Here is a 25,418-nt window from a genome sequence, read left to right as displayed (position 1 = left end):
GCCACAGATCCCCTCCATGACAGTGCCAGCCACAGATCCCCCCCATGACAGTGCCAGCCACAGATCCCCCCCCCCATGACAGTGCCATCCACAGATCCCCCCCCCCATGACAGTGCCATCCACAGATCCACCCCCCCCATGACAGTGCCATCCACAGATCCCCCCCCTCCCATGACAGTGCCATCCACAGATCCCCCCCCCCCCCTCCCCGACACTCAGAGGAGTATACATTTATTAACTGTGGGGGATCTGTGGATGACACTGCTATTGGGGGGAGGGGATCTATGGATGACACTATATAGCATCTTATGCTATATGTGTCATCCACAGATCCTCCCCATGACAGTGCCATCCACAGACCCCCCCCCCCCCATGACAGTGCCATCCACAGATCCCCCCCATGACAGTGCCATCCACAGATCCCCCCCATGACAGTGCCATCCACAGAACCCCCCCATGACAGTGCCATCCACAGATCCCCCCCCCATGACAGTGCCATCCACAGATCCCCCCCGCCCCATGACAGTGCCCATCCACAGAACCCCCCCCATGACAGTGCCATCCACAGAACCCCCCCCCCCCCCATGACAGTGCCATCCACAGACCCCCCCCCATGACAGTGCCATCCACAGACCCCCCCCCATGACAGTGCCATCCACAGACCCCCCCCCCCATGACAGTGCCATCCACAGATCCCCCCCCGCCCCATGACAGTGCCCATCCACAGACCCCCCCCGCCCCATGACAGTGCCCACCCAGATCCCCCAGCCCCATGACAGTGCCCATCCACAGATCCCCCCCCCCATGACAGTGCCATCCACAGATTCCCCCCCCATGACAGTGCCATCCACAGATTCCCCCCCCATGACAGTGCCATCCACAGATTCCCCCCCCCATGACAGTGCCATCCACAGATTCCCCCCCCATGACAGTGCCATCCACAGATCCCCCCTCCCCATGACAGTGCCATCCACAGATCCCCCCTCCCCATGACAGTGCCATCCACAGATCCCCCCTCCCCATGACAGTGCCATCCACAGATCCCCCCCCACCCCGACACTCAGAGGAGTATACATTTATTAACTTTAATCCGAAACTTTAACTTTAAATCCGCGCTCCTGTCTTTACTAGGGTATCTTACTCTCAGCTCCGGTAACAAGCAGTGCGGGCGGCGCTCACTCACTGACGTCACGCGCCTGCGCCGCCTAGTGGGAGGAGCATGCGCGTGACGTCAGTGAGTGAACACCGCCCGCACTGCCTGGTACCGGAGCTGAGAGTAAGATACCCTAGTAAAGAGATGAGCGCGGATTTAAAGTTAAAGTTACGGATTACAGTTAATAAATGTATACTTCTCTGAGCGGCCGGGCCCTGTATATGGGGGGTAGAATATATCATTGGATCTGAGTATACCCGGCGCATAAGACGACCCCCGACTTTTGAAAATAATTTCTAGTGTTAAAAAGTCGTCTTAAACGCCGGAGAATACGGTAATCAATAATGAATTGCTGGAAAACCCCTTTAAGTTACAACTTACCTTACTAGGTTGTCCTATCACAGGGTTCTTGCCACAGCGCTGGTTGAGGATATCACGGATGAGATGCTTCTGCCCATTGTATGTGGTCAGGATACTGATACGGTTGGCAGGATATCCAAGAAGGCGCATATACATAAACAAGGCTACTGCATACTCTGCCTCTGCAAGATTCTGTTTAGTAGACAATACCAATTAGTGTCTTAGGTAAAGAGGAGACATTATCTTCAATCAGATAAATATTCCAAATAAATCAACATACAGTAAAATTCAATTCATGCAGCATTAAATAATCCGCCATTTGTTTCCACCTTCTGCTATAATACTATATAATGGAAAATATCACTAGGCCAGAAGCCGCAGAAGACAGAACCAATTAGAAGAAATTATAGTACTAGATCTCTTCTTGACATTTTGGAATGTTTTCCTGAAGCTTGTGTACCCTTACAAGATAGCCTTACATACTTTTCTATGACCATACACTCATTAGGAATACCTGATAAAATGACACACTGTAAACTGTCTTTAGAATCTAAATTGTATCACCAGAAGACACATACCTGGTAAAAATAGGGGTTGGGCTCCGACTCCCCTACTCCATTAAAGTCTTCAACATTTATGAGTTGGAAATCATACAAAAATCCAGCATTTGCTGCTCTAAATTCAGGCAATAGCTGCACGTGAGGAAGGTTCCCCAAACTTTTGTAGCGCCAGTTGTACAGATTGCACAGACTAGAATTGAAGAAGAAAGAGGAAGTTTATTTTACATACTGTAAAGGACAAGGGCTGGATTATCGTGAAAAATAAACTTAAACTGTTCTAACCTTGCTCTAGCTCTTCCTTGGGCATCGAGGTCTACAGTTGGCACACCAAGCCTGACAAACCGCGTGAACAGTGACTGCTCCATGTTTGAGTATTTTTGGAAGGCCATGTTCTTGATCACAGGTGGCAACTGGTGATGGTCTCCAATCATGATCCATCGCTTCAACCGACTGAAGCCATCTTCTGGGTTCTACAGAAGGGTAGTAAAACAAAAAAAATATATATCACAAAAGGTCCTTTTAAACGGACCAATAAATGGTTAAATTATTGGGAATTAAATAGTTGGTCTGTGTAAAAGGTGGCGGGGATCACCAGATGAACGAGCAAACACTCATCAAGTGATCCGGTTGTTCAGCCGGCACCAAAAATCATTGTTTATCTGCAGCAGAGCGTGCTGTGTATACAGGGAACACTTTATGGAATGCTTGTCTCCATAGAGCAGAGGCGATTGTTGCATGTAGGTGCAGCCCTCGTCTCTGCTCACGATCAGGCAATTATAGGAATGTTTTATTCCCTCCATAGAATTACCTGGTCAGTCAGTTTAAAAGGATTCCTTAGGGCTGTTTCACACGAGCGAGTCCATTGCGGGAATCGCGCTCCGTGTGCGAGTGTGATCCTCCGCTCTGGACTTGCAGGAGCGCAGGGCATCATCATGATTTATAATGCTATGTGTCTCTGCATGGTCTTTTTTCCACAGAATCATAGTGACATAATGCTGTCACTATGATTCTGTAGAAATAAGGTCAAGCAGAGGCACATAGCATTATAAATCATGATGATGCCCTGCGCTCCTGCAAGTCCAGAGCGGAGGATCACACTCGCACACGGAGCGCGATTCCCGCAATGGACTCGCTCGTGTGAAACAGCCCTTAAGGTCAATTTACACGGACTGATAACAGGGCAAATTATCTGGGATGAGTGTAGAAATGTTCATTCCTGATAACTGGCCTGTGTAAAAAGTGACAGCAATTACCTGATTAACGAGCAAATGATCAGTCACTGGGTGATCCTGCTGTTCTTCTGGCACCAAAAAGTCAGCGTTTCTATGCAGCAGATCGTGCTGTGTATACAGCAATCCACTGCCCAGGAAAAATGATTTTCTATAGCTATAGTGAACGCTCGTTGCCATACAGCGGAGGTGATTGCTGTATATAAATGCCGGATCCGTTATTTAACGGAATGCCTCTTAAAGGCTTTCGTGGTGCATGTGGTCACAGAATTCGGTTATACTCTGTGATAACCGAATCCATAACCCTGGGTTCAGACCTGAGCGTTCTGTATGCGCGATTGTACCGGCGTTTACAATCGCGCATACAGAAACAAGCGAACACACATTGTCGCGCGTTCCCGCTGAAGTCTATGTACGGGAACGCGCGACAAACGCCTCAAAAAAAGCTCAAGAACTTGTTTGAGCGTCGGGCGTTTTACAGCGCGATCGTACGCGCTGTAAAACGCCCAGGTGAGAACCATTCCCATAGGGAAGCATTGGTTTCTCCTTGTTGAGCGTTTTACAGCGCGTAGGAACGCGCTGTAAAACGCTCAGGTGTGAACTTAGGGTAACGGAATTCAGCCACAACCCGAACGTGAAAGCTAACCCTTACCTGTCATCATTCCTAACATGTCCGTTTTAGAAAATAATTGAAATCCACATGAAATAACTGGGTGTTGGTCAGGGGGTGTCCATCATTAGTGTGACACCATCTAATTCAGGGGTGTCAGAGTCAAAGCTGATTTTGGGTGTAGTCGGACTCGGTAGAAATATACTGCTTAAAAAAAAAAATATATAATCTCACCTCTCCTGTCCCTATCCTATAACCAGGGATAAGCAGGGTGTTCTAGTGGTGATAATCAGTTCTTACCTCTCCTGTGTTCTCTCCTATCTTTATACTATAATCAGTGATTAGCAGGGTGCACAAGTGGTGATGATCAGTTCTCACCTCTCCTTTGTTCTCTCCTTCCCTTATACTATAATCAGTGATAATCAGTGTGTTCTAGTGAGGATAGACCATACGTTTTCACTCTCCTGTACCTAATACTATAAACAGTGAAAATCAGGATGTTATAGCGGTGATAGGTAATCAGTTCTCACCTCTCATGTCTCAGCGCTCTCATACTATAAAACAGTGATAAGCAGGGTGTTCTACTAGTGGTGATGGATAATCAGTTCTCCCCTGACCCTTATACACTAATCAGTGATAAGCAGGGTGTTCTAGTGGTGATAATCAGCTCCCACCTCTCCTGTTTTCTCTCCTGTACCTTATACTAGGCATCTTCATGCTGCTCCAAGGCCCTTGGTTACAATGCCTGACACTGTGCTGCACATGCTCAGTAGTAAATTCTTCCTCTAAAGATCACAGGAGGTTCACTACTAGGCATGATGGCTCCCATATGTTAATCTTCCTGTCAGTGGTTTGCATAATTCATCCCCGACACAGGCTTCATCATCTGCTTCACTGAAGCCAATAAATAACCTCAGCAGTGACGTGTCTCCTGTGAACACCAGCCAGTGGCTGCAGAGAATCAGATGATCATGTCCATGACTGAGAGGAAGCAAACAAGGTGCAGACCGGAAAGTGGACATACAGGAGATGGCATGTAGGACCAGAGCGGTGGGAGTAGGTAAGTATGCATCACTCCATAGCAGAAGCAGGCATCTGCTTATTCCCAGACCACCCTTTGATGGCACCACTGAATACAGCAGCCAAGCTTTTTTTTTAGATAATTCTCTGCATTTCCAGGACACATAAATAGCTTTTCTAACTTTTTCTGAGGACTAATTCATAGATTTCTTAAAATTATTAAAGGGGTATTCCGGTGAGATTAAGCTATTCCCTATCCACAGGATAGAGGATAAGTACTAGATTGGTGGGGGTTCTACTGCTGGGTCCCCCACGATCACAAAAACAGGGCTCCCATACCCCCTACAGCCCTCCCTGAAATGAACAGGGAGTTCTGGAGCTAGATAGATGAGATCTCCAGAATTCCCATAGAAATTAATGGAGCAGCGGGGTACAGGGCCCCCATTCTCGTGATCAACGGAGGTCCCAGTGGTAGGACCCCCACTAATCTAATAGATACTCACAGGATATACTGGCATATCCCTTTAAGGTTACAGTGGTGTTTCCAATTATTAAATACATAGTCCACAGCATATTTACCAAAAGGAATTTAGAAAATGTCAAAAATTATATTTACAGTAGTTACAGTGCTAAAACAGACATATCAGGAGTGGTGAAGGTTCTCTTTAACAACACGGACTTTTTCTGGTTTTGAGCCCCAACATTCAGATTACAATAATTGTTGACATCAACATAACTGCACAGCACTTGATTTTTAAAGACTAACAAAAACCTTTATCTAAACTTTTAATATGTTCTCCCTAATGCCCTGATAAAACTCTGTCTAATATACTTTATTAATAAATATTTTTACTACATTTTTCCCACCTAAAGCTCCCTGGACGATTATTAACTCTTGGCATAGGACAAGGGTACCCTGTACCCATGTACTATGCCAGGATTAGCTGAGCGGAGTGGGATCATGCCTGCTCTGCTAAGCTAAGAGAGCTGACATGCAGTCTCTTAGCTTAGCAGAGCAGGCAGAACCAGGAGCCCGCTTTGCTCAGCTAATCCTGGCATAGTACATGGGTACAGGGTACCCTTGTCCTATGCCAAGAGTTAATCGTCCAGGGAGCACGGGCAGGAGCAGCGATGTGCGCTCCTGCCCGCACTCACAGCACTGCTGCCATTGAGAAAAAATTTACTTCGCACTCCACTGAGCTGTCAGCGGTGTACAGAGAACAGAGTTTTAAGCGCACCAGGGAATGGTGCGCTTTAGGTAGGAAAAAGTGTAGTAAAAATATTTATTAATAAAGTATATTAGATATAGTTTCATTAGGGCATTAGGGAGAACATATTACAAGTTTACATAAAGGTTTGGTTGCTCTTTAAAGGGGTTCTCCAGGAATGAAGAAAATGAAAATACTTAAATATTACTTTATTATAAATATATTCTCAAATACCTTTCATTATTTAAAATGGCTCATTATCACCATCAGGGGAAACAAAATGGCTGCTGTCCCATTAGTTCACACAAAACCTGTCCTGATCACACATGAGGACAAGTTAAGCCTCATGCAGACGTCAGTAGTTTCACGGATGTGTGCTGTACATGTTCTCCACGGACAGCACACGTCCCTATTCATTTTAATGTATGTATTCACACATCAGTGTTTTAGCACGGTCCGTTTTTTTTTTTTTTTACCACGGATGCATGCTCTATTTTGTCCGTGTTCACGGATCCATCCTGTCCATTATAGTCTATGGGTCCGTGAAAACCACAGATGCCATCCGTGTTTCACGGATCATTAACTAGAGATACTTTGAAAATTATTTTTCAGCTGTTGGGTGTTCGTGAAACACGGACAGCAAAAAACGGACCCACGAACCCGACACAGATCTGTCACAGGAGAAAACACGGATTGAACGAGGTCCGTGTTACCACTGATCCAAAACGGACACAGACGTCTGCATGAGGCATTACTTCACAACACTGAGGTAAAGAGCTGCCTCATCCTCCTCTCTACTTGTCAGGGATTATGATCATGAATACAAATGACAAGAACTTTAGCTGAATGTCTGGGGAATTTAGTTCATGAGGAGACATGAAGTACAGAGAGGACAGACTGTGGTAATGGAGACTGTATACAAGTGCTGCTGCTCATTAGCCACACCTCACCCTCCTCTCAGGTCTCCTCATCATCTCCATTCCTACAGAGATTCACCTGTATTCAAGATCATGATTCCTGACAAGCAGAGCAGAGGATAAGGCAGCCTCTATGGCTCATTGTGGTGAAGTAACTTGTTGTTCTGTGTGATTAGGACAGGTTTAGTGTTAGGACGGCAGCCATTTTATTACTCCTAATGATTGCTCCCTAGACAAAACAAGCCATTCTAAGTAATGAAAGGTATTTCAGAATATATCTATTATAAAATAATATTTAAGTATTTCCATTTTTTTAATCCCTGGAGAACCCCTTTAAGGAATAAGTTGAAGGTTTTTGGGCACATCAGTCTGGAGTGCATACAGGTTAGGCTACTTTCACACTTGCGGCAGAGAGATCCGGCAAGCAATTCCGTCGCCGGAACTGCCTGCCGGATCAGGCAAAATGTATGCTAACTGATGGCATTAGTAAGACTGATCAGGATCCTGATCAGTCGAAAAAATGCATCGAAATGCCGGATCCGTCTTTCCGGTGTCATCCGGCAAAACTGATCCGGCATTTATCCGGCAACTGATCCGGCATGCGCAGACCGGAAGGACGGATCCGGCATTTCAGTATTCTGAATGCCGGATCCGGCACTAATGCATTCCTATGGGAAAAAGTACCGGATCCGGCGTTCAGGCAAGTCTTCAGTTTTTTTCGCCGGAGATAAAACCGTAGCATGCTGCGGTTTTCTCTTTTGCCTGATCAGTCAAAACTACTGAACTGAAGACATCCTGATGCAAACTGAACGGATTACTCTCCATTCAGAATGCATGGGGATAAAACTGATCAGTTCTTTTCCGGTATAGAGCCCCTGGGACGGAACTCAGCGCCGGAAAATAAAAACGCAAGTGTGAAAGTACCCTTAGTGGCTTAAGTTACATTGGTATGCATTATAGCTGGAACACATAAAAACATAACATTATAGTAATTGTTTCCAGATAAATGGTTGAAAATAAGATTATGTCTTTGAGTTTCTATGGTCTTATGATGGGATCTACCAGGACAAAAGGGATTTCAGCCACTCGCATGAGGCGTGTACAGGATGCGTCACTAAACTTTCCATCCCAAATTTGGAAGATGGGTAACCAGACACCAACATTTAGCGCTGTCTATGAACACTTCAGGTCAGCCTCAGGATGCAGCACAGCATATTTCACAATGTTGAAGTGCCTGGGTGTAGACTTTCTGGTCAACTGTTATTATAACAAAGTCCAAGAGGTCAGAGGCTGATATATTGTACCTGCAGGAGGAGGGGGATGAAGGTCTCAATTTCTAGAATCTGAGCAGCTTCTTCCATCAGGATGTTATCGTACTGCAGATAAAAAGATAGGAACCGAAAGTCAGCAAAGAGAGGCAACTTCAAGGTGACCGTCTGCAGACATGGTACAGCAAAAACATCTGGGCCAATAATACAATAATGCAGGTAACAATGCCGAACAAGTCTGGATGAGGTTACCTTAAAATACCTCTCATAAAATCACTGGCTGGCACATACTGTGTCCAAAGACAAACTGTTACCTTCAATTACAGCTAGCCCTGACCTCTAAAAATAAGCAGAATGACATATCTACCTCTCTCCACAATGGTTTACTGAGTGTGTTCAGTATACAGACAATGCTATGGGAGCCACTGTTCTGAACACATTAACGGGGTGGTCGTCTCTGGACAACCTCCTAAAATTAAACAGATAACAATGTCCTGCTGCAACTGAAATGTACCTTGAAGCCTAGGTCCACAAGGTCGTGACGTTTGAGAGCAGCATGTGTACATGTCATGGCGATGATCTTGGCCTCCTTTACAAGGAGATACTTGGAACGATCCAGCCCACTGCGCAATAACTCAAAAGCACGAAACTCCTAAAGGGGTAGAAAAGTTAATGGTAATCCGCCTGTCCTTACACACAGTATTCGTTATCTACTTAATGCACCTGCTAAACGGTCATACACCATAATTATGTACAGTACATGTGTAATGTGCACATAAGCCCAAAAATAGGTAATGTTTGTATGATCATAACGCACCCGAGCTCCATACTGCTAATACCAGTTACTGTGCTCCACCTGCTTGAGACTCCATCAAGGGTAGCATGATTAACCCAGGCATATTGTCTTTTAGGGTTGATCATGCTGATTAAAACAATATATTTTGTCTGTGTGTTAAACAGCTGCGGAGATATCTGCACTTTTATTCATATGCAAATCAGCAGGCAAGAGCACCAGGGGGCGGGGGTGAATCCTTAGAGCACTTCTTTTGTAACACCCCCTGTGCTCTGCACGCTCTCCCCTTCCCTTTGATTAACAGGGCTAGACATCAGAGCCGTGTTCTAGCATGTACAGATCATATACACTACTTACTATAGCCTTACCATGTTGAGAATAGAGGTATTCTATACCTATTACTAGCTTATTCACAAGTGCAAGATATGATAAAAAAAAAAAAAAAAAAACAGTAATATGCATTAGTTTTAGCCCTCAAGCACACGAGTTGTTTTTCCTCGGCTTCCGTTCCGTTTTTTTTTTGGGCGGATAGGATGGGGACCCATTCATTTCAATGGGCCAGCAAAAAAAAGGAGATTTTTGTATAACTTACCAGTTAAATCTCTTTCTCGCTCTTCCTTGGGGGACACAGACCTTGGGTATAGCTCAGCTCCCTAGGAGGCGTGACACTAAGTAAAACTGTTAAGCCCCTCCTCCATCAGCTATACCCTCAGCCTGGAGATAGAGGCTACCAGCTGCGTGTCCAAGTAGTGAAAGGATAACAACCAACAATGCAAACAACAGCCAACAACCCAACGGGGCGCCAGCCATAACCCTAGAACCAAACACAGAAGGGTGGGTGCTGTGTCCCCCAAGGAAGAGCGAGAAAGAGATTTAACTGGTAAGTTATACAAAAATCTCCTTTTCTCGCCCATTTTCCTTGGGGGACACAGACCTTGGGACGTTCAAGAGCAGTCCAAGAAGGGAGGGACTACAACCCAAGGCGGACCACCGGAGCATCAGGAAACCGCAGCCTGCAAAACCAGGCGGCCCAAAGCAGCATCCGCTGACGCGTGTGTATGCACTCTATAGAACCTGGTGAAAGTGTGCAGAGAGGACCAAGTGGCCGCTTTGCACAACTGCTCAGCCGAGGCTCGATGCCTCTGCGCCCAGGAAGCCCCGACTGCTCTGGTGGAATGAGCAGTGACGCCGAAAGGCGGAGCCCTGCCCTTGGCTCGATAAGCCTCAGACACCGCCAGTTTAATGAAACGGGCAATGGCCACCTTGGAGACCGCCAAACCCTTGCGCGAACCCTCCGGAACCACAAACGGGGAATCCGAGCGCCGGAAGGATCCGGTGACCTCCAAGTAAATCCTCAACGCCCTGACCACATCCAGACGGTGCAGTTCCCGTTCTCTGGAGTGGGAAGGAGAGGGACAGAGCGACGGAAGGACGATGTCCTCATTGATGTGAAAGGCGGAGACCACCTTTGGCAGGAAGGCCGGGACTGGCCGGAGCACAACCTTATCCTGGTGGAAGATCAGGAAAGGTTCGGAGCAAGAAAGAGCCGCTAACTCCGACACCCGCCGGAGAGACGTGATGGCCACAAGAAAGATGACCTTGCAGGACAGAAGGCGAAGGGAGACCTCCCGCAAGGGCTCGAAGGGGGCAGATTGAAGCGCCGAGAGCACCACATTCAGGTCCCAGGAAGGAACCGGAGGGCGGTACGGCGGAACAGAGTGAGCCACCCCTTGCAAAAAGGTCTTAATCGGCCCCAGAGGGGCCAGGGGACGCTGGAGAAGAATAGACAGCGCCGAAATCTGTCCCTTCAGAGAACTGAGGCCCAGCCCCAGGTCCAGGCCCGACTGGAGGAAGGACAGGATCGTGGGAAGAGAAAATCAGAGAGGTGGGACGCTCCGGGACTCACAGAACCCCAGATAGGACCTCCAAACCCGATAGTAGATCCTCGAAGATACGGGTTTACGAGCACGGATCATGGTGCGGACTACGTCCGCGGAGAAACCCCGTCGCGTTAAGACGGCGGTCTCAACAGCCACGCCGTCAAACGTAGCGAGCCTAAATGCTCGTGGAAGATCGGACCCTGAGAGAGAAGGTCTTCCCTGGAGGGCAGTGGCCACGGAGCGTCTGCCAACAGCAGCATTAGGTCGGCGTACCAGGACCGACGGGGCCAATCCGGGGCGATCAGAATCGCGGGAACGCCCTCTGCCGCGATTCTCCGAAGAACCCGTGGCAGGAGGGGAAGAGGAGGAAAGACGTACAGAAGGGAGAATTGGCGCCACGGAAGGACAAGCGCGTCGGCGCCGTATGCCTCCGGGTCCCGTGCCCTGGCTAGGTATAGGGGAACCTTGCGGTTGAATTTGGAGGCCATGAGGTCCACGTCGGGGCGACCCCAGCGAAGACAAAGGGCCTCGAACACCTCTGGGTGCAGAGACCATTCTCCCGGATCGATGGTGGACCGGCTGAGGAAATCTGCCGCCCAGTTGTCTACCCCCGGGATGTAAATCGCAGAAAAGGCTGGCACGTGCTTCTCCGCCCAGAGGAGAATGAGGGACACCTCTTGCATCGCCGCAGCGCTGCGGGTGCCTCCCTGATGGTTTATGTACGCCACCGCCGTGGCATTGTCCGATTGGATCCGAACAGAGTGGCCCCTCAGTAGATGGGTCCAGTGTCTGAGGGACAAAAGAACCGCCCTCAGCTCCAGAATGTTGATCGGAAGTCTGGACTCCGATAGAGACCAAAACGCCCTGGACGGATCGGGGAGGGAAAACCCCCCCCACCCCCGTAAGCTGGCATCGGTGGTAATCACCAGCCAGTTCAGTGGAAGGAAGGACCTCCCCCTTAGAGGGATATGCAACCACCAGTTGAGGGAAGCCCGAGCCAGGGGAGGCAGAAGGAAGGCCCTGTCCAGACTCCTCTGTGATTTGTCCCAGGCCGACAGAATCGCCCTCTGAAAGGTGCGGGAACGGAATTGTGCGAACGGCACCGCTTCGAAACAGGCAACCATCTTCCCCAGCAACCGCATGCTGGATCTGAGGGAAGGCCGGTGATGACGGAGAAGGCTGCGAACCGACCCGTGAAGGGCCAGACGCTTGTCCGACGGAAGGCGGACCTCTGCCAGTTCCGTATCCAGGAGCATCCCCAGGAAGATCAGCCGTCTGGAGGGGGTAAGGGAAGACTTGGGGTGGTTGATAATCCAACCAAACCGTGTCAGGGTCTCCAGAGTGAGATCCACACTGCCGGATGCCTGTGAAAAGGAGGGTGCCTTGACCAAGATGTCGTCCAAGTACGGAAGAAGAAAAACACTTCTTGAACGTAGAAGGGCCAAGACAGGGGCCAGGACCTTGGTGAACACCCGAGGAGCCGTTGCTAGACCAAAGGGAAGGGCAACGAACTGGAAGTGATCGTCCCCCACCGCGAAGCGTAGGAAGCGGTGATGACATGGAGCAACCGGAACGTGGAGGTATGCATCCTGAACGTCGATGGAGGCCATGAAATCCCCCTTTTCCAGGGAGGCCACTGCGGACCGGAGAGACTCCATCCGGAATCTCTGCAGGCGGAGGAAGCGGTTCAGGCGCTTTAGGTCCAAGATCGGTCGCACCGAGCCTTCCTTCTTGGGGACCACAAAGAGGTTCGAGTAGAACCCCCTGAACCATTCCGTCGGAGGCACCGGGGCGATGACACCCTTGTCCATTAGTGAGCGAACGGCCGCAAAGAAAGAGGCCGCTCGTACGGGGTCCCGCGGAGGACGGGACCGGAAGAAACGGTCTGGCGGAAAGGACGCAAATTCGATCTTGTACCCGCAAGATACAATCTCGAGCGCCCATGCGTCTGAGATGTGGTTCCGCCAAACGTTCCTGAAAAGGAGAAGGCGGCCCCCCACCCGGGTGGGTGGGGGCGCACCTTCAGGCAGAGGGCTGCTGGCCTGTGGGAGCCCGTGCAGGCTGGGTCTTGCGCCAGGTAGGTTGCGCCCGAAAAAACGGCTTCTTGCGTCTATCCTGGGTTGGGCCAGAGGAAGAAGAACCGGCCCCGGGTCTAGATCCGGAGGGCTTACGAAAGGACCGAAAGCGGGACGAACCCGCGTGACCCCGTGGAGCGCCCTTTGGCCTGGACTGGGGGAGGTGAGTACTTTTCCCACCCGTGGCCTCTGATATAAGTTCGTCCAGGCGGGTCCCGAACAAGCGGGAACCCGTGAACGGTAGGCCGGCCAAGGAGCATTTGGAAGCGGCGTCCGCCGCCCAAACCTTCAGCCAGAGTTCCCTCCTGACAGAAACCGCCAGGGCAGAGGAACGGGCAATGAGGGCCCCCGCATCAAGGGAGGCCTCACAGATAAATTTTCCAGCCTGGATAATTAGCTGGGCTAAGGAACGGAGGTCCTGAACAGGAACGTCCGACCCCAACTCCTGCTCCAGCTGCAAACCCCATTCAGAGACCGCTTTGCCAACCCAGGCGGAGGCAAAAACCGGTATAAGGGCCGAACCAGAGGCAGAGAATATTGCCTTGGAGAGGGATTCCGTACGACGGTCCTCAGCGGACTGGAGGGAAGATCCGTCCTGTACAGGAATAGCAGTGCTTTTGGACAGGCGAGCCACAGGAGGATCAACCTTGGGCGGAGATGTCCAGGTGGTCACAGACTCCGCAGGAAAGGGATAACAAATGTCCAGCTTTTTTGGTGCAACAAAGCGGACGTTGGGCCGAGTCCAAGCCTTGGATACCACAGAAGAAAAATCTGCATGTATGGGAAAGACCTTGGAGGCCTGTCTGGGTCGGAGAAAGGACACGCCGGCCTGCTCAGAGCTGGGGGGGGGTCATCGTGTATCTGAAAGGTATCGCGGATACTAGTGATAAGATGCCCCACCGCGGATGACAATTTTGACGGGAGCTCTGAGTCCATGTCCACATCCGAATCCGCCAGTTCTCCCTCAGAAGGCGTATCCCTTTGAGAGGATAGGCTAGACTGAGCTCGCACGCATGGCGGAGAGAGCGAAACATCAGGAGAAGATGTGCGCTCAACCCTTGAACGTTTCTGAGTACGCCGGGCCCTGGAAGATTCACCGGGAGGCAGGGAATCAGTGGGGGCGGCAGAAACGGAATTCCCAGCGGGTGCGACAGGGATTTCGGCAGCCTGCGGGAGAGGCGGTCTATCCACGAGACGGCCTACTACGTGTGTAAGGCTCTCCACCGCCAGAGACAGAGACCTAGCCCAGTCAGGGGGTTCAGAGACAACAGGGGGGCGCAGCAGGAAGCGGGCCCTGCACCGGGGCCTGACATGCAAGGCAATGCGGCTCAGATTGCCCACTCGGAAAAAGTTCCTTGCAGGCGGTACAGGCATGGTACCAGGGTTTGGGGGCACCCGTGGGATCAGACATGCTGACAAGTGGTCGTACCTTGATACAGGGACCACAAGGGATTGCAGCGGCTATGACCAGTAGGGTTAGGAGAGGGTTAACTGTCCTACCAGTGCCTCAGAAGAACGTCAGAGTTCCCTAGGAGTGAAGGTCCAGATCAGCAGCCGCGGGAGGCAGCAATAGCAGAAAGCCAGCGTGCGTCCCAGCAACCAGGAGTCTCCCACGTGTCTCAACTTCAGTCCGGAGTGAGGAAGCGCGGCAAGCTTGAGCAGAGGCGCGGGAACAAGCTCCGCCCCCTCCACGCTTGAATGTTTCAGAGCGAAACTCCGTCCCCCAATGACGCGCGCGCGCGAAAAAACACACGCACCCCATGCTGCCCGAGATTCTCAGGCATATGCTGTAAAATAAAGGCCCGCAGGCCCAAAGAGCGCGACGATATAACTCGCAAGGTGGGTCACCTGACCCTCGTCCCGCCGAACCGAAAACTCCGATGCCGGGCCTAAGCCCCGCCCCCCCGATCACGGCACGGAGCGGGCGGCGGCGGGGAGGTAGCAAGAGGCAATGCAGCTCAGATGAGAGAGTAAGCCGGCTCTCAAAGGTACGATTCTAAACAGCGTGGGGGGAAGGTGCGGGATCGGGCGGGATGTGAAAGCAGGCAGATGGGGAGATCTTACAGAGCGCTCAATGAGAAGCGCAGGAAGCGGTCGACCACGGGTGCCCCCCGAACCCAGTGCAAACAGGGACAGGGAATGGGCTGGAAAAAGCCATCTTACCTGTCTTCACCCTCAGTTCCTTCCAGCAGGGTCGCCCCTTCAGCCACTGGCACCGCAGTGGCAGGAAGCTGGAAGAGGGGCTTGGCGTGCGGGCGACCCCCTAGCTGGCGGGATGTAGGGGAGCCGATGCTGCCCAGATCCTCCTATTGCTTCAGTGGGGGAGGCAGCAGCGCAAATACGTTGGCACTGGTGCAGCTCAACCCCGGGAGAACAGAGAGGTCCAATGTGTCTCTGGTATCCCTAGGAAAAAACAAAAATAAAATAACAAAATTAGAGAAAAATTAAAAACAACAAGGAGAAAACAGCCCTGCAGTAGCAGGGGGTGTCTTGCCTCCTTGGACACTAAGCTAAAACTGGTAGCCTCTATCTCCAGGCTGAGGGTATAGCTGATGGAGGAGGGGCTTAACAGTTTTACTTAGTGTCACGCCTCCTAGGGAGCTGAGCTATACCCAAGGTCTGTGTCCCCCAAGGAAAATGGGCGAGAAATTTTGATAGTTCATCCGTTTGTGTTCCGCGTCTGTTGTCCGTGTTTCCCTTCAGCAAAAAAAAAATAATAGTGCATGTCCTACTTTTTTCACATTTGCGGACAAGGATAGGCATTTATTACAAGGGATCTGTGGGAAAAAAACTGATCCTCCCCCAAAAAACGGATGCCGCATCGTTTTTTTTTGCGGACGCAAAAAACAACTGTCGTGTGCATGAGGCCTTATAAGTATAGAAAACCACTCCTCAATATGATAAGACTATAGCCTGGAGGTATATGAATTTGCATATGAATAAAAACACGTATCTCTGCAGCTGTTTAACATACAGACAAAATAAATGTATCATTTTAATCAGCATGATCAACCCCGTAGTATGCCTAGTTTAATGGGGTTGATCATGCTGACAGTTTTTTTTTTTCCCCAAGACTGACACAATCATTTTGCAAGGTGTTAAAAGGCCACTTCCATCATTTTCTTTTTAAATCACATAGTAACCGCCTGTATGTGAATATTTTATATATTTCTTTTAAAAAAAAACAAAAAAAACACACAACAGGTGAATAGTTTTCTGAATATCATTTTTGGAAGTCAATATACAGTATATTCTACTCTCTGTCCTGGCTCTTTAATTTCCTCCTTTGCTTGACATTTTCAGTTAGAGCATCGCAGCAACCAGTTTGAGCCCCCAGAAAATAGGCCGGATGGACCAGACAAGATTGAGTAGTGATTCAATTACAGCGTCACACACTACATTTATATATATTCTTTTTCAGTGGAAGTGTTAAGCATTTCCTATGTGCTGCAGTGTTTGGGTCCATAAGAACATCGCTGTGTGCTACACATAGCAGGACAGATCTTGCACAATACCCACCTCTAGCTGTGTGAATATTTTCTTAATGTGTCGGAAACATCCTTCAGCGATCTCCATGTCCTCCTGATAGGAGCGTCCTTTGAATATAGGCTGAGGGGCATTGGAGAAGTACTGGTGGAAAGGAAATAATTCTGCGATGTCGCCCACGTCAGGGGATTGGGATAACTTGTTTTTCACCTTGCTCTGGTAGGCCTCCCATCGTGACATTATCTGCAAGGATGCCACAAAATAAAAAAATTTTATACAAACTTAGTTTACGAATCCCAATATTTTGCATTAAGGGAATGGTCTTGTGTAGACAGTTGTTAGGATTACATTACATCCTTTAGGACATATGACTGAGGGGTTGTCTTAGGACTCTTTCACACCTGCGTTATTGTCTTCCGGCATAGAGTTCCGTTGTCTATGCCGGAAGAATCCTGATCAGTTTTATCCTAATGCATTCTGAATGGAGAGAAATCCGTTCAGGATGCATCAGGATGTCTTCAGTTCCGGAACGGAAAGTTTTTTGGCCGGAGAAAATACCGCAGCATGCTGCGCTTTTTGCTCCGGCCAAAAATCCTGAAGACTTGCCGCAAGGCCGGATCCGGAATGAATGCCCGGATCCGTAATGAATGCCCATTGAAAGGCATTGATCCGTTATCCCTTAAGCTAAACGTCGTTTCGGCGCATTGCCGGATCCGACGTTTAGCTTTTTCTGAATGGTTACCATGGCTGCCGGGACGCTAAAGTCCTGGCAGCCATGGTAAAGTGTAGCGGGGAGCAGGGGAGCGGTATACTTACCGTCCGTGTGGCTCCTGGGGCGCTCCAGAGTGACGTCAGAGCGCCCCATGTGCATGGATGACGTGATCGCATGTACACGTCATCCATGCGCCTGGGGCGCTCTGACGTCACTCTGGAGCGCCCCGGGAGCCGCGCGGACTGTAAGTATACCGCTCCCCTGCTCCCCGCTCCTACTATGGCAACCAGGACTTTAATAGCGTCCTGGCTGCCATAGTAACACTGAAAGCATTTTGAGGATGGATCCGTCTTCAAATGCTTTCAGTACACTTGCGTTTTTCCGGATCCGGCGTGTAATTCCGGCAAGTGGAGTACACGCCGGATCCGGACAACGCAAGTGTGAAAGAGGCCTTATTGAGAGTCATTAATAATAATAATAATGACTCAATAAGACAACCCCTCGCTATATGTCGTGTATTAGGGAATATTTATGTCATACAGGGCTTCCTGCGCATGCCTTGCATATATACATTACATGCGACCCTACAGACACACATTTGATGCGGTAATCACGCATTTATTACCGCACAGAAGCTAGCAGATGGAAAAGAACATTAGTAAACCTTGTTTCTTTTACCTGATACAAAAAGAAGTGGCCAGCTGTCTCACATGTATAGGACACGTCCCCAGGAACCTCCAGACTCTCCTGCAGACGTCCCACTTCTTTCAGAAGCTCCAGTCTCCGTGCCAGCACATAATTCACTCTCCCATACCTGGAAAGAGCAGAATATAGATCATTTGGATTAAACACCACTTGCAATCGTCGTGCAATCCAACACATGATACAAATGTCCTAAGTACGCTGCAAGTTCATGCAGAGCTAAATTATACAGATACTCTGACGCAACATAAAATACACATCTTAATACAAAATTAGGAAGTTTCATCTGAGTAAGGAACAGTCCTGACTAGGGATGAGCGAACCCGAACTGTATAGTTCGGGTTCGTACCGAATTTTGGGGTGTCCGTGACACGGACCCGAACCCGGACATTTTCGTAAAAGTCCGGGTTCGGGTTCGGTGTTCGTCGCTTTCTTCGCGCTTTTGTGACGCTTTCTTGGCGCTTTTTGAAAGGCTGCAAAGCAGCCAATCAACAAGCGTCATACTACTTGCCCCAAGAGGCCATCACAGCCATGCCTACTATTGGCATGGCTGTGATTGGCCAGAGCACCATGTGACCCAGCCTCTATTTAAGCTGGAGTCACATAGCGCCGCCCGTCACTCTGCTCTGATTAGCGTAGGGAGAGGTTGCGGCTGCGACAGTAGGGCGAGATTAGGCAGATTAACTCCTCCAAAGGACTTGATTAACTGATCGATCTGCAGCTGTGGATCATTGAGCTGCTGATCCTCAATTGCTCACTGTTTTTAGGCTGCACAGACCGTTTGTCAGTCTCATTTTTCTGGGGTGATCGGCGGCCATTTTGTGTCTTGTGGTGCGCCAGCACAAGCTGCGACCAAGTGCATTTAACCCTCAATGGTGTGGTTGTTTTTTGGCTAAAGCCTACATCAGGGTGAAGCTGTGACACCAAGTGCATTTAACCAGCAATAGTCTGTTCATTTTTTGGCCATATACAAAATCAGGGGCAAGCTGCGCCTGTCACCAAGTGCATTTAACCCTCAATGGTGTGGTTGTTTTTTGGCTAAAGCCTACATCAGGGTGAAGCTGTCACACCAAGTGCATTTAACCAGCAATAGTCTGTTCATTTTTTGGCCATATACAAAATCAGGGGCAAGCTGCGCCTGTCACCAAGTGCATTTAACCCTCAATGGTGTGGTTGTTTTTTGGCTAAAGCCTACATCAGGGTGAAGCTGTCACACCAAGTGCATTTAACCAGCAATAGTCTGTTCATTTTTTGGCCATATACAAAATCAGGGGCAAGCTGCGCCTGTCACCAAGTGCATTTAACCCTCAATGGTGTGGTTGTTTTTTGGCTAAAGCCTACATCAGGGTGAAGCTGTCACACCAAGTGCATTTAACCAGCAATAGTCTGTTCATTTTTTGGCCATATCCCAGTCTAATTCTGTCACTAAATCCATACCGGTCACCCAGCGCCTAAATACTAGGCCTCAAATTTATATCCAGCTAAATCTGTCCCTAGTGCTGTAGCTGGGCGAGTTATTTAGTGTCCGTTCAAGCACATTTCTTGTTCTGGGTTGAAATACAATTCCCAATTTAGCAATTTCATAATTTAGTGGTTCCTGCTATATCAGAGCTCTTTGAAATCTATCCCAAAAAGGGTATATAATATTGAAGGTGCACATAGGGTCATTCAGAATAACTTCACACACACCCGCTACTGTGTATTTCCAAGTCTAATTCTGTCACTAAATCCATACCGGTGACCCAGCGCCTAAATACTAGGCCTCAAATTTAATTCCCTCTAAATCTCTCGTTACCCACCGCTGTACTGTTGTTGCTGGGCAAGATATTTAGTGTCCGTCAAAGCACATTTTTTGTTCTGGGTTGAAGTACAATTCCCAATTTAGCAATTTCATAATTTAGTGGTTTCTGCTATATCAGAGCTATTTGAAATCTATCCCTAAAAGGGTATATAATATTGAAGGTGCACATAGGGTCATTCAGAATAACTTCACACACACCCGCTACTGTGTATTTCCAAGTCTAATTCTGTCACTAAACCCATACCTGTCACCCAGCGCCTAAATACTAGGCCTCAAATTTATATCCAGCTAAATCTGTCCCTAGTGCTGTAGCTGGGCGAGTTATTTAGTGTCCGTTCAAGCACATTTCTTGTTCTGGGTTGAAATACAATTCCCAATTTAGCAATTTCATAATTTAGTGGTTCCTGCTATATCAGAGCTCTTTGAAATCTATCCCAAAAAGGGTATATAATATTGAAGGTGCACATAGGGTCATTCAGAGTAACTTCACACACACCCGCTACTGTGTATTTCCAAGTCTAATTCTGTCACTAAATCCATACCGGTGACCCAGCGCCTAAATACTAGGCCTCAAATTTAATTCCCTCTAAATCTCTCGTTACCCACCGCTGTACTGTTGTTGCTGGGCAAGATATTTAGTGTCCGTCAAAGCACATTTTTTGTTCTGGGTTGAAGTACAATTCCCAATTTAGCAATTTCATAATTTAGTGGTTTCTGCTATATCAGAGCTATTTGAAATCTATCCCAAAAAGGGTATATAATATTGAAGGTGCACATAGGGTCATTCAGAATAACTTCACACACACCCGCTACTGTGTATTTCCAAGTCTAATTCTGTCACTAAACCCATACCTGTCACCCAGCGCCTAAATACTAGGCCTCAAATTTAAATCCCTCTAAATCTCTCGTTACCGTTGTCCTGTTGTAGCTGGGAAAGTTATTTAGTGCCCGTCAAAGCACATTTTTTGTTCTGGGTTGAAGTACAATTCCCAATTTAGCAATTTCATAATTTAGTGGTTCCTGCTATATCAGAGCTATTTGAAATCTATCCCAAAAAGGGTATATAATATTGAAGGTGCACATAGGGTCATTCAGAATAACTTCACACACACCCGCTACTGTGTATTTCCAAGTCTAATTCTGTCACTAAACCCATACCTGTCACCCAGCGCCTAAATACTAGGCCTCAAATTTAAATCCCTCTAAATCTCTCGTTACCGTTGTCCTGTTGTAGCTGGGAAAGTTATTTAGTGCCCGTCAAAGCACATTTTTTGTTCTGGGTTGAAGTACAATTCCCAATTTAGCAATTTCATAATTTAGTGGTTCCTGCTATATCAGAGCTATTTGAAATCTATCCCAAAAAGGGTATATAATATTGAAGGTGCACATAGGGTCATTCAGAATAACTTCACACACACCCGCTACTGTGTATTTCCAAGTCTAATTCTGTCACTAAATCCATACCGGTGACCCAGCGCCTAAATACTAGGCCTCAAATTTAATTCCCTCTAAATCTCTCGTTACCCACCGGTGTACTGTTGTTGCTGGGCAAGATATTTAGTGTCCGTCAAAGCACATTTTTTGTTCTGGGTTGAAGTACAATTCCCAATTTAGCAATTTCATAATTTAGTGGTTTCTGCTATATCAGAGCTATTTGAAATCTATCCCTAAAAGGGTATATAATATTGAAGGTGCACATAGGGTCATTCAGAATAACTTCACACACACCCGCTACTGTGTATTTCCAAGTCTAATTCTGTCACTAAACCCATACCTGTCACCCAGCGCCTAAATACTAGGCCTCAAATTTAAATCCCTCTAAATCTCTCGTTACCGTTGTCCTGTTGTAGCTGGGAAAGTTATTTAGTGCCCGTCAAAGCACATTTTTTGTTCTGGGTTGAAGTACAATTCCCAATTTAGCAATTTCATAATTTAGTGGTTCCTGCTATATCAGAGCTATTTGAAATCTATCCCAAAAAGGGTATATAATATTGAAGGTGCACATAGGGTCATTCAGAATAACTTCACACACACCCGCTTCTGTGCATTTCCAAGTCTAATTCTGTCACTAAATCCATACCGGTGACCCAGCGCCTAAATACTAGGCCTCAAATTTAATTCCCTCTAAATCTCTCGTTACCCACCGCTGTACTGTTGTTGCTGGGCAAGATATTTAGTGTCCGTCAAAGCACATTTTTTGTTCTGGGTTGAAGTACAATTCCCAATTTAGCAATTTCATAATTTAGTGGTTTCTGCTATATCAGAGCTATTTGAAATCTATCCCTAAAAGGGTATATAATATTGAAGGTGCACATAGGGTCATTCAGAATAACTTCACACACACCCGCTACTGTGTATTTCCAAGTCTAATTCTGTCACTAAATCCATACCGGTGACCCAGCGCCTAAATACTAGGCCTCAAATTTAATTCCCTCTAAATCTCTCGTTACCCACCGTTGTACTGTTGTTGCTGGGCAAGATATTTAGTGTCCGTCAAAGCACATTTTTTGTTCTGGGTTGAAGTACAATTCCCAATTTAGCAATTTCATAATTTAGTGGTTTCTGCTATATCAGAGCTATTTGAAATCTATCCCTAAAAGGGTATATAATATTCAAGGTGCACATTGGGTCATTCAGAATAACTTCACACACACACGCTTCTGTGCATTTCCAAGTCTAATTCTGTCACTAAATCCATACCGGTCACCCAGCGCCTAAATACTAGGCCTCAAATTTATATCCCGCTGAATTTGAATACAATACATTGGGCCAAATAATATATTTGTTGTTGTGGTGAACCATAACAATGAGAAAAACATCTAGTAAGGGACGCGGACGTGGACATGGTCGTGGTGGTGTTAGTGGACCCTCTGGTGCTGGGAGAGGACGTGGCCGTTCTGCCACATCCACACGTCCTAGTGTACCAACTACCTCAGGTCCCAGTAGCCGCCAGAATTTACAGCGATATATGGTGGGGCCCAATGCCGTTCTAAGGATGGTAAGGCCTGAGCAGGTACAGGCATTAGTCAATTGGGTGGCCGACAGTGGATCCAGCACGTTCACATTATCTCCCACCCAGTCTTCTGCAGAAAGCGCACAGATGGCGCCTGAAAACCAACCCCATCAGTCTGTCACATCACCCCCATGCATACCAGGGAAACTGTCTCAGCCTCAAGTTATGCAGCAGTCTCTTATGCTGTTTGAAGACTCCGCTGGCAGGGTTTCCCAAGGGCATCCACCTAGCCCTTCCCCAGCGGTGAAAGACATAGAATGCACTGACGCACAACCACTTATGTTTCCTGATGATGAGGACATGGGAATACCACCTCAGCATGTCTCTGATGATGACGAAACACAGGTGCCAACTGCTGCGTCTTTCTGCAGTGTGCAGACTGAACAGGAGGTCAGGGATCAAGACTGGGTGGAAGACGATGCAGGGGACGATGAGGTCCTAGACCCCACATGGAATGAAGGTCGTGCCACTGACTTTCACAGTTCGGAGGAAGAGGCAGTGGTGAGACCGAGCCAACAGCGTAGCAAAGAGGGAGCAGTGGGCAAAAGCAGAACACCCGCCGCCAAGAGACTCCGCCTGCTACTGACCGCCGCCATCTGGGACCGAGCACCCCAAAGGCAGCTTCAAGGAGTTCCCTGGCATGGCACTTCTTCAAACAATGTGCTGACGACAAGACCCGAGTGGTTTGCACGCTGTGCCATCAGAGCCTGAAGCGAGGCATTAACGTTCTGAACCTGAGCACAACCTGCATGACCAGGCACCTGCATGCAAAGCATGAACTGCAGTGGAGTAAACACCTTAAAACCAAGGAAGTCACTCAGGCTCCCCCTGCTACCTCTTCTGCTGCTGCCGCCTCGGCCTATTCTGCTGCTGCCGCCTCGGCCTCTTCCTCCGCCTCTGGAGGAACGTTGGCACCTGCCGCCCAGCAAACAGGGGATGTACCACCAACACCACCACCACCACCTCCGTCACCAAGCGTCTCAACCATGTCACACGCCAGCGTTCAGCTCTCCATCTCACAAACATTTGATAGAAAGCGTAAATTCCCACCTAGCCACCCTCGATCCCTGGCCCTGAATGCCAGCATTTCTAAACTACTGGCCTATGAAATGCTGTCATTTAGGCTGGTGGACACAGACAGCTTCAAACAGCTCATGTCGCTTGCTGTCCCACAGTATGTTGTTCCCAGCCGGCACTACTTCTCCAAGAGAGCCGTGCCTTCCCTGCACAACCAAGTATCCGATAAAATCAAGTGTGCACTGCGCAACGCCATCTGTAGCAAGGTCCACCTAACCACAGATACGTGGACCAGTAAGCACGGCCAGGGACGCTATATCTCCCTAACTGCACACTGGGTAAATGTAGTGGCAGCTGGGCCCCAGGCGGAGAGCTGTTTGGCGCACGTCCTTCCGCCGCCAAGGATCGCAGGGCAACATTCTTTGCCTCCTGTTGCCACCTCCTCCTTCTCGGCTTCCTCCTCCTCTTCTTCCACCTGCTCATCCAGTCAGCCACACACCTTCACCACCAACTTCAGCACAGCCCGGGGTAAACGTCAGCAGGCCATTCTGAAACTCATATGTTTGGGGGACAGGCCCCACACCGCACAGGAGTTGTGGCGGGGTATAGAACAACAGACCGACGAGTGGTTGCTGCCGGTGAGCCTCAAGCCCGGCCTGGTGGTGTGTGATAATGGGCGAAATCTCGTTGCAGCTCTGGGACTAGCCAATTTGACGCACATCCCTTGCTTGGCGCATGTGCTGAATTTGGTGGTGCAGAAGTTCATTCACAACTACCCCGACATGTCAGAGCTGCTGCATAAAGTGCGGGCCGTCTGTTCGCGCTTCCGGCGTTCACATCCTGCTGCTGCTCGCCTGTCTGCGCTACAGCGTAACTTCGGCCTTCCCGCTCACCGCCTCATATGCGACGTGCCCACCAGGTGGAACTCCACCTTGCACATGCTGGACAGACTGTGCGAGCAGCAGCAGGCCATAGTGGAGTTTCAGCTGCAGCACGCACGGGTCAGTCGCACTACAGAACAGCACCACTTCACCACCAATGACTGGGCCTCCATGCGAGACCTGTGTGCCCTGTTGCGCTGTTTCGAGTACTCCACCAACATGGCCAGTGGCGATGACACCGTTATCAGCGTTACAATACCACTTCTATGTCTCCTTGAGAAAACACTTAGGGCGATGATGGAAGAGGAGGTGGCCCAGGAGGAGGAGGAGGAGGAGGAGGAGGAAGAGGGGTCATTTTTAGCACTTTCAGGCCAGTCTCTTCGAAGTGACTCAGAGGGAGGTTTTTGGCAACAGCAGAGGCCAGGTACAAATGTGGCCAGCCAGGGCCCACTACTGGAGGACGAGGAGGACGAGGATGAGGAGGAGGTGGAGGAGGATGAGGATGAAGCATGGTCACAGCGGGGTGGCACCCAACGCAGCTCGGGTCCATCACTGGTGCGTGGCTGGGGGGAAAGGCAGGACGATGACGATACGCCTCCCACAGAGGACAGCTTGTCCTTATCCCTGGGCAGCCTGGCACACATGAGCGACTACATGCTGCAGTGCCTGCGCAACGACAGCAGAGTTGCCCACATTTTAACCTGTGCGGACTACTGGGTTGCCACCCTGCTGG

The 25,418-nt window shown here is 48.8% G+C and overlaps 1 protein-coding gene across 1 annotated transcript in view; it reads right to left on the bottom strand.

Moving 5' to 3' along the window:
* The window catches only part of AQR (aquarius intron-binding spliceosomal factor), a 152,103-nt gene that overhangs the window by 23,595 nt on the left and 103,090 nt on the right, over window positions 1-25,418 (bottom strand). The window contains 7 exon segments of the mRNA XM_044271905.1: window positions 1,535-1,705; window positions 2,092-2,263; window positions 2,356-2,543; window positions 8,362-8,433; window positions 8,840-8,977; window positions 16,593-16,802; window positions 17,950-18,085. Of these exon segments, the coding sequence (XP_044127840.1) occupies window positions 1,535-1,705; window positions 2,092-2,263; window positions 2,356-2,543; window positions 8,362-8,433; window positions 8,840-8,977; window positions 16,593-16,802; window positions 17,950-18,085 (1,087 nt within the window).

The sequence above is a fragment of the Bufo gargarizans genome, chromosome 11 (genome assembly GCF_014858855.1).
Source record: "Bufo gargarizans isolate SCDJY-AF-19 chromosome 11, ASM1485885v1, whole genome shotgun sequence".
Lineage (NCBI taxonomy): Eukaryota > Metazoa > Chordata > Amphibia > Anura > Bufonidae > Bufo > Bufo gargarizans.
The sequence above is the reverse complement of the archived record's forward strand: the minus strand, read 5'-3'. Positions and strand labels throughout refer to the sequence as shown.